At 40.7% G+C, this 10,057-nt stretch overlaps 1 protein-coding gene across 4 annotated transcripts in view; it reads right to left on the bottom strand.

Moving 5' to 3' along the window:
• The window catches only part of LOC117294565 (uroporphyrinogen-III synthase-like), a 78,933-nt gene that overhangs the window by 42,259 nt on the left and 26,617 nt on the right, over positions 1-10,057 (bottom strand). For 2 of the 4 annotated variants that reach the window (XR_004519554.1, XR_004519555.1), the window contains exon 8: positions 8,938-9,029. Coding sequence is in view for 1 of the 4 variants with exons in the window: in XM_033777025.1 (XP_033632916.1) it covers positions 8,988-9,029 (42 nt within the window). In the remaining 3 variants the exon portion in view is untranslated. Of the gene's footprint in view, positions 1-8,721; positions 9,030-10,057 lie in introns of those variants that run through there. The other 2 variants (XM_033777025.1, XM_033777024.1) reach the window with 2 other exon arrangements.

Below are 10,057 nucleotides of genomic sequence, written 5' to 3'. Positions count from 1 at the left end.
TCGTCTGTACACTAGTCAATATGAAGGCAAACACCGATAGTGTGTTTACAACGCCTTGAGGGCGAGTCTATAATTTGACGTGTGGGGGATTGATGCAGTAAAAACCGCATGCGCCGTTGTTGGTCGCCAACGGAGCGTCTTGCACACCACAACATTTCTCCTGAAATCGGCCAAGGTCCTCCCCCACCCCGCCCTAACCAGCGAAGGTTCAATCACGGTCATCAAATTAAAGCAACCAGGGCGTTAGTCATGCATAAATTGTGTTGTTATCACAGCAATTAAAAATACAAGTACAATTCCGTTTTGCAAGCTATATGGCAATCATGTGTAACACCTTTAACTTGCGTTATGCTCAGTGTTAATGACTGGAATCGTGGATGGGTAGATTCAACAATATTATGGTCCCACAAACTTGAAGATGAAAAAAGTACGATATGAAATAATGCATCCCAACTCGGACGTCGTATCTTGTGTGTAGATTCGAAAATGACTGATACAGGATGATTTTCTTGCCCCAAACTATTTCCCGATAATATAAACCTAATATAACAAGGACTAATCTACACTGCAGGGAACAATTTCGTCTTATGGGTAGCAAACAATGTAGACTGAACTTATTTTGATTTGCAAACTGAATGACAATCTTGAACAGCAAGCAATTCATGATTTTTGAGTAGCAACTGAAACATTTTGTGTAGCATTTTGCTCTGCTATACAAGGGAAATCATTCACTGAATGCCAACCTAAAATCTAAAGCTGGAAAGCGTTCGTTGCACACTTAGTAACCATGAGTTCTAAACGAATGACAGTTTTACTGATTAATCTATGCCTATATGTTGGTTAGTACATAACACAGCAAGACGTGTACCAATTTCTCTCCCTTCATACCCCAGGCAGCCTTCCCACTCGTCCAAAACCGATTGAGGACAAGGTTAAATTTGGGACCTGTTTACCCCAAATATACCCCATGGCGAAACTTCTTTCACAAAAGTAACTGACAACAGGTCCAGACTATGAGCGCAGCATTATAAAGTCGACTCTAGCGGTGGCCTACGTGCATCGATTATTCAGGAGAAAGTTCACGTTTCCCCGATTAATTATAGTGAGTAAGATCATAACTAATTCAGAACAAAATGTATGAAAATCTAGTCGAAAAGGTTAATAAATAAAGGCCGTGTGGGATACAGGTTGCAAAAAGCAACTGACACTCGTACTCAATCACGGGCCCAAAAACTTTTACAAAAGTACTACTCTGCAACCCTAGTACTCCACATATTATCTTGAACTCAACTGAAAAGCACTTGGCTGATCTACTGACACTCGTACTCGATCACGGGCCCCAAGTGCTGTTACAAAAGTACTTCTCTGTCACCCTAGTACTCCACATATTATCTTGAACTCAACTGTAAAGCACTTGACTGATCTACTGACACTCGTACTCAATCACGAGCCCAAGGATTGTTACAAAAGTACTTCTCTGTCACCCTAGTACTCCACATATTATCTTGAACTCAACTGAAAGTAGACTGATCTACTGACACTTGTACTCAATCACGAGCCCAAGTATTGTTACAAAAGTACTTCTCTGTCACCCTAGTACTCCACATATTATCTTGAACTCAACTGAAAAGCACTTGACTGATCTACTGACACTCGTACTCAATCACGAGCCCAAGGATTGTTACAAAAGTACTTCTCTGTCACCCTAGTACTCCACATATTATCTTGAACTCAACTGAAAAGCACTTGACTGATCTACTGACACTCGTACTCAATCACGAGCCCAAGTATTGTTACAAAAGTACTTCTCTGTCACCCTAGTACTCCACATATTATCTTGAACTCAACTGAAAAGCACTTGACTGATCTACTGACACTCGTACTCGATCACGGGCCCCAAGTGCTGTTACAAAAGTACTTCTCTGTCACCCTAGTACTCCACATATTATCTTGAACTCAACTGAAAAGCACTAGACTGATCTACTGACACTCGTACTCAATCACGAGCCCAAGTATTGTTACAAAAGTACTTCTCTGTCGCCCTAGTACTCCACATATTATCTTGAACTCAACTGAAAAGCACTTGACTGATTTACTGACACTCGTACTCGATCACGGGCCCAAGTACTTTTACAAAAGTACTACTCTGCAACCCCCTCGAAATCGACTGTACTTGACTGATAACAGTACTCTTACTCAATCAAGGGATCAAGTACTCGTACTGCTCAGCTATATACCCTAGTTGATACTCAACTCAAAGGTACCCGACTATCGGTGATTAAATGTACCAAGCTCCACATGGTTGTGGTTAATTTACCGAGACACACTGGTGTCCCATTATGTCAACTTGTATTAGCCACTGCTGTGTGTCTCACGGTCTTGAGCAATCCAACCCGCAGTGGACGCAGAGTGTTGTAACGTGAGATCAAAATTACGGTGAGCTCTTGCCGGCATTTTATAATCGCCTGACACGAAGGTGATTTTCACTTCACCTGATTTTGTTTTCCAAAGTTGCTGACTCTGGCTACAGTAGCCAGAGTCTAGCCAGAGTCAGCAATATTCGAAAACACTTGTAGACTGACTTTGTGTAGTGCAGGGTGTGGCGTTTCGTGCAAATCGTGACGCCAGTAGACCGAGATGTGGTCTCCTTAGTGCGTTCAAAGTGGTGAATCGATCCCAGTTTAATACCGTCGTCACGGGAAGATGGACTAAAATTTCATATAAAACGACGAAAGCAGAGCCTTGCTTATATATTATGTCATGGGTGGGTGCAATTTACATCTTTGCTTGCTGAAAAGGGGATGAGATTTGCATGCATCAATAGTACTTGTTCAAGATCTGATACTTCATCCCATGCCCCCTATGCCCCATGGTCATTGCATGTGTACCCTTAAAATGCTCCAGTGGAATTAAAACAATTCTCATGGTTCCCTTTACCAGTGAGAAAATGCCTTGGTGCCTTTGCCTTTTCAATACGAAGCATACCGGCCTGTTGCTCCATCTTACAGACTCCCTTTTCCAAGTACGCTTAGCTTCACTTGAACCAATCTAGATCAAGACCCCAATGTTGAAAGGACAACCCGACACAGACAGACTAGATACCAGTAGCCTTGAACTTGACCAAGTCGACCCTCAATTAGACTCAAACTGTGAGGCACACATATCCAGGCAATGTGGGCCACAAAACAGTTGTTTTCGCGTTTTAGTAATTGACAAAGAACTAGATCCGTCACACGCAGTTACCAATCCGACCTTTTCCTCAAAAGGAAATAAACCACATCGGGTGCAGTAAAACTGGGGCACGAAGTCAAGCTGCGTTTTGGGTTAAAGAATTTGGGTACCTTTTCAAAATGTCCATAGATTTACATTAAACTTACAGGATTTGAAGATAATGATAGTGGAAAGCTTCCCTTCAAATATTACTTACTGAGGTGCTGTAGTTTTTGAGAAATGAGTAAAACAATGTCATGAAAACACGTTTGTAAATTATTTTAAAAAAATTCGTCTCGTGAGACGAAAATTATTTTCATGACATTGTTTTACTCATTTCCCAAAATCTACAGCACCTCAGCACATAATATTTTCAGGGAAGCTTTCTACTGTCATTATCTTCAAACTGTGTAAGTTTAGTGTAAATTTGTGGACATTGTGTTTTTTGTCCTACAAAAGTTACATAGACCACCTTACATGACTTTCACCATGGAGCAAGCATACATTTGAAATTGAAACGGACTGGTAAGAATACTCACGAACGACTAAAACACTTGCCTCAAAGCACGTGTGATTTAATGTGAATAAAACATTTATAAGCAACGAGGTTCAGGTAACCCAACTCAACTGACGCAATCGCACTAGAACAAGCGTGTGTACATTAAAGGTCTATAATTATGTAAAGCGTCAAAATAAACGCCGTCGTTTGTACTGTGGCAAACTATCCACGGGGTTATTTACGAACATGGTTTGGAAATAGCAGGACCTATCTGGGCACGAACAACAATTTATGCAAAACACATGAAACCACGTTAAACGTAAAGTTTGCTTTTTATACTATCACACCATCTGGGAAAACCTGACTCAAAACTGTGATAAAATTGTCCGCACGTTTTGATTTGAGCGCGGGGTCCTTCCTCTGTGAAGCCAAATATTTACCATGGTGGGTATTCCTATATGAAGAAATGGGTCTTTGACAATTACCAAACGTGTCCAGTGTCTTTAACGTTGATTGCAAACTTACCAGTGTGTAACATCAGTTCTTACAAGTGAAAGATTGCTTGGATGACGAAACAAAGAGCTGAACTATTTTCAACAGAAATCCAGAAATAACTTCAGTTCGTAAATGTGTAAAAAGGTAGACGCAACGTCAGTGAAACTGAGCCAAATTCAAAACAGTTCATCAGTATGCCGCTCGTCCGCGAGATCTTTGTTTGTTATCTTACGATCGTCAAAAGTTGTACCAGTCGTCAGCCAACAGTAATAGTTTGTACAAGTGCGTGTTACCCGCAATTACCAATGAATGCATCGCGTGACTGGAAATCGGAGAAGAAGAAAAAAGAACCCAACTTTTGTAAGACTGTTTTCGGTTCAATGCTGATTGCTCGTTGTAACTTTCAACAAACTTGCCTCGCATAAAAGGTTAACAATTTCAGCCCACTTTGGTACTTAGCTTAAAGGACTTCTATTCTAAACGCGCCAATACATAACTATTCTTTTGAAAGTTGTTTGTCTACAAACGCGGCTCAGTCCCAAAACATCTTAACCCGCCAAAACGCCTTTGTCAACCGACTTCACTTTTGGATACTTCTAGAGCTCCATAAACAATATAATTTACTGATGCCTATTTTATTGATAATTTTTTGTATGGAATAATTTTCTTCCTTTCATATCTTGAATAACTACCAGGCGGGTTCCCACGACATGTTAATGTCGGCAAAACTTCAGAGGATTTTTAATGAGCGCAATACCTTTGTCGGTTGGTCGCCGCAGTTGCATTTGTTGTTCATAAACAATTGACCTAAGTTCAATCAGCAAGCCGCCTCGTTCAACAGATATAAAACCGTTCAAAAGCAACGAACACATTTTCGTTTCTGACATGCACAGCTTCCTGAAGACGATCAGAGCATACTGATCGAAACATTGAGTCGTTAACCACCGGTTCTTTTCAGAACAAACACTGCTCAAAAAGAGATATGAACATAGCTCTACCGCAAACCTGCCTTGGGTAAACTTCCACCATTCAAAGTTACATATCCTCCTTATGCACATTACCCATTGTAGAGACAAGAACATTTTCGTAAGAGGCAAGAGAGGATCACCTGTCGAAGTGTAATTGAATAACATTATATAATATTAGAGACCAATTATAAGAACTCACTCCGTGGAAGTGCAGTTATAAACGATCCTATATGAGCTAAAGAAGCAGTCCCAAACGTTTCTACCTTCCACCCAGGTAGTAGTTTAAAAGCAAGACAGTCCTTTTCAGAACTGAGAAGACTCCTGAAAAATCTACTCTGCGGTAGTAGAATAATATATCAAGACAGTTTCCAAAGAACAAACTCTACCTGGCAAGTAGACATACACATTGTGTTAGTGTTACCGCATACCAAATAGTATCGATACCTCACCATGCAATGCCTCAAATCCCATGTTATAATATGACTGATATTAAAACATGGTTGACATTCATCATAATGTTTCCCCCGCCAGAGATCCCTATGTATCTGCTTCAACAGACCATTTCAGGATATTCGTCTGAAATCCTGGTAAAGCAGACTGTGGCCACGCGCCAAATGTACCTATGGAATGCTAGTCGCGTGTTATGTGGTAGAAGACACCACCCACCCAACCTCAACTATCCCACATCATGCAGACATATTCCCGCTATGTACTCTGGTTCACAAAGGGTGTTCCTCTTTCCCCCACAAAAGCACCTCCCTACAAAATAGGTTTTCCATGTGAAAGAATAAACTTTTCACACTTTGCCGAAACTGGATTGTGTATGACCTATTTATGTTCAGCACGTACACCCTTTTTAGGTTTGTAGTCGGTGTTAACATAAAACAGGTGGATAATTCATAAGTACCTGAGAATTTTCCCCTAGTTTACAGGAATCCTTATTTGACCCATTTTAACAATAAGGTGGTGGGTCACACCTTAAAGTTGTAATGCAAATTATCCGCCTAAGGATATCAGGCACGGAGTGCTGAGGGCGCAACAGACTGATGGTTTGGATAGAACGAGAAACACACTGACCGAGTTATCGTGAGGGTGCATACAGACTGTGTGTAAAGTTGACCTCGAGAGTGTTCGAGTTTTCGCGAGAATCTGGACTTCTTGATGTGCTCCTCGAATAGCAGCTACCGCGTGTGTTGTGGCAATTGTTTGGGGAATATTTTTTGTGTGTTTTTTGTTTAAAGAACTTTTCTTTAAGACCTGGATAAATATTCTCAACGCTCTCATTAGAGCCAAACGAGAACAGAAGAAAATGATGACGAAATTTCAGTGTTATATGTGGGAGGAAAACCCCAGAGAACTATTCCAGGGAAAAACCCACGCAGTCAAGTAAGGCACTGAAAACCAGTCCCGGCACAAGGTGTCTACATGTACATAGCAATAGGCATATTATTCGGGTGGGATTCGAACCCACGACCTGTGTATCTAGAGAAGTGTCTAATACCAACTTGCCTTGAGTTTTGTTTAGACATGTTTGTTCACACCCAAGTCAATATACATATGAGGACGTTTCTTCACAGTGCAGGAAGACGACGATCATGGAAATGAACTTTAAACACGCGCGTTTTTTTAGGATTCAGATATAGATTGGACTTGACAATCTTTTTTGCCTCATTTACTCAAAACCCTGACATTTTTGTCTGCGTAAACTGAAAACAGCAATGGGCGTGTCGGACAGGGGTTGGTTTGGGGCGGGGTGAAGGGGCCGAAAGTTTTCGTCTGGAAAGGGTTTCGACGTGCAACAAATAACACGAAACCTTTTGAGTACACGATTTTAATCTTTGCTGGTAACTCTTTTGTTGGTAGGCCATTCACCTGCATATACCTCCACAATAAAGCTTTATTGTGTGTGCTCAACAAACCATAACAAGGTAAAACATGTTATCCGGCATTTCCCTGGGTTCCTATGTCAGAAAGTCAACTGAAATCGTATACATTTGGACGTGGGACAAAAATACACCCTGCTGTAAATATACCAAAGGAGAGCAAATTGTTGAGGATAGCTTGAGCATAAGGCTAGAAACACCGTTTTCACAGCAGTGTTCAACTGGGCTCCAAGCATTATATTTCGAACGTGTCTGCCAAACACTCTCCCCCATTGGTGATAATGGCCCCTTGCGTTTAACGTCAAATCTCATTTTACAACTTTTTCCACACTTTTTTTTTTTACTTCTGTCGTAAAACTCTGTTTTACACACATAATTTGTACTTGTCAATTTGAACCTTTGTTGGGTATTTTTTAAGGTAAGGGCCCAAGGCGAAAAAGCCTCTCGCGTGAATGGTACTTTTGTCGCATCGGGTGTTTTGTAGACAATAAAAGAACAGGCAATAAATATTACAACGTGAAGCCAGAAATTATTACGGGTAATATATATACGGGTACAATCTACTTTAATACAACACTGTTGGATTCGCCTATCTTGACTTTATGAGTGCACGATGTAACAATTTTCTACCTCCATGATCTCACACAGGGCTAGCTTTAACATGTGTTTCAAAACCTTCCAACACGCTACAAAACATTTTTAAGTTTGTAAATTGACAGTGCCGTCAAGTGCCGGCAATCATGACTAGTGATTTTCACCCCCTAGGTGACCAGACTATTTCTCTCCAGCCCTCGGTTTCAATGGCACATTTTCGAAAGCACGGCTCGGAGCTTGTGGCTCTTGTGCGTTTAAAGACACTGGACACTATTGGTAATTGCCAAAGACCAGTCTTCTCACTTCGTGTATCTCAACATATGCATAAAACAACAAACCTGTGAAAATTTGAGCTCAATCGGTCGTCGAAGTTGCGAGATAATAGTGAAAGAAAAAACACCCTTGTCACAGGAAGTTGTGTGCTTTTAGATGCTTCATTTCGAGACCTCAAATTCTAAATCTAAGGTCTCGAAATCAAATTTGTGGAAAATTACTTCTTTCTCGAAAACTGCGTTACTTCAGAGGGAGCCGTTTCTCACAATGTTTAATACTATCAACCTCTCCCCATTACTCGTTACCAAGTAAGGTTCTATGCTAATAACTATTTTGAGTAATTACCAATAGTGTCCACTGCCTTTAAGGTGAATGGCTAATGTTATTCCACCATGGTAAACCCAGGGTCGTCTCCAAGTCAACTCGTAACCAAAGTGATTCCCTTGTACACAGGCTGTGTACCGAAGACAATTCGGACCAATTTGAAAATTGTTTTACAAAACCTTCCAATAATATTGTTTCCAATTGAAAAAACTGCCATCAGTCACAAAACAATTGCCGTCCCTTTTGATTAAAGGTGTTATAAAGGATTGGTAGAGCTGACATAAAAGTTTATAGTGTTCATAGTTTGTGCTATCAACCACGGAATAACAAGTGTACAACTTGTGGCTTGACTCGCTCTGCGAGTCAGGAGAAAATATTGAAAAACCATGACCGTGCCAATTTTCGGCATGTGAACACATTGTCCTGCTTTTGGTCGTAACAAAATATATCAGCTGTTGCAGTTGTGTTAGGTTTTCAGAGACAGTTTTGTCTGATATCCTTCGTTTACGAGGGAAATATTTCACAGAAAGAAGTGTTTCATACTAACTTTATAATCAGTAAGATTTGAGACTATTAAACAATGGTGTTTTTATCCTTACCAATTCTGCATAATACATTCAAAAAGGTAATATTTCTAAATGGTAGTGATTTGATACAACTGGTGAAACTCAATTAATGAAAAGAAACTTACCATTTGAGAGGCTTGTGACGACACTGATGTTTTTCACTTTCCCAAGGTTTTCACTTGAAATTCAATAGGTAATCCAGTCCGCTTGTCCGAATCTAACCAATCAGAGAAAATACCATCTATGTGTTTCAATTGTTGGTAAACAGTTCTTTAGTAAACAAATTCAACGTCCAAATCGCCCATTGGTAATTAAAAGTTATTCTGATTAATAAATGTAACACACACGTCAACGAGATTTCCATTCAAACCAAATACCATCACACGAGGGCAATCGTATACACGCAATGGCTAACGTTTCCAACTCAATCGGGAACTGCTGTGATGGAGTTCGACATTCGAGTTAACATTGTCACAATCATGAAAAACAAAGCCGGTCCTTACATGCGACACTGTGCCCATCAGCAACACACCCGTCTAAGTTTTGAACTAGGAACTTTCAGCTACACACCGTCGATTAGGACTGCATTTGTGTCCGTCAGACGTTTTTACGTGTTTCGTGTGAATTCAACACCTGCATGTTTCCCCTAAATGCGTAAACACAGAAACATGTGGGTAATTCCCCTGACAGTATACACACTCGAAGGTGCAAAGTTTTCCAGTAACACTCTATTCTCTTAGTTGATTATACAAGCACTCCACACCATGACAAAACCGCTCTCAACTATCATGAGCCAAACAAAGATTCGGCGAGACTCCGCAATATAATAGCAGTCTTTCCGAAGAACTGTTTTCGCAACAAGAGTACAAATCCCTGGTAAGGCTGGTAATAGTAGACGTGTTTGTGAGAGTGACACCGTTCTGATCGCAAGCTTCCGGTAAAAAAACAGCAGTCACACCTCACCTGTACCTGGCTTTTGTTGTCGTCTTCCCCCTTTTATGATCCCGGTTTGACAACGAATCTGTAGCGCGGTCAGAACAGAAAACCAGCACAAGGCAAACGCTTGTGTTATCTGCTCTCTACTGTGTTATTCCCCAAACATATCCATTATATAGTGCTGGGACTCGCACAATACTAGCCAAAATATTATGGTGCTGTACAAGAGAGGTACTATTGTATTGCCTTTCTTCTTTTGGTTGTAGTCTTTGTAGCATGCCCTCTTTGGTTGGCTGTTAGTGGTAACGC

This window comes from Asterias rubens, chromosome 9 (assembly GCF_902459465.1).
Source record: "Asterias rubens chromosome 9, eAstRub1.3, whole genome shotgun sequence".
Lineage (NCBI taxonomy): Eukaryota > Metazoa > Echinodermata > Asteroidea > Forcipulatida > Asteriidae > Asterias > Asterias rubens.
This window is presented reverse-complemented; position numbering and strand designations above follow the sequence as displayed.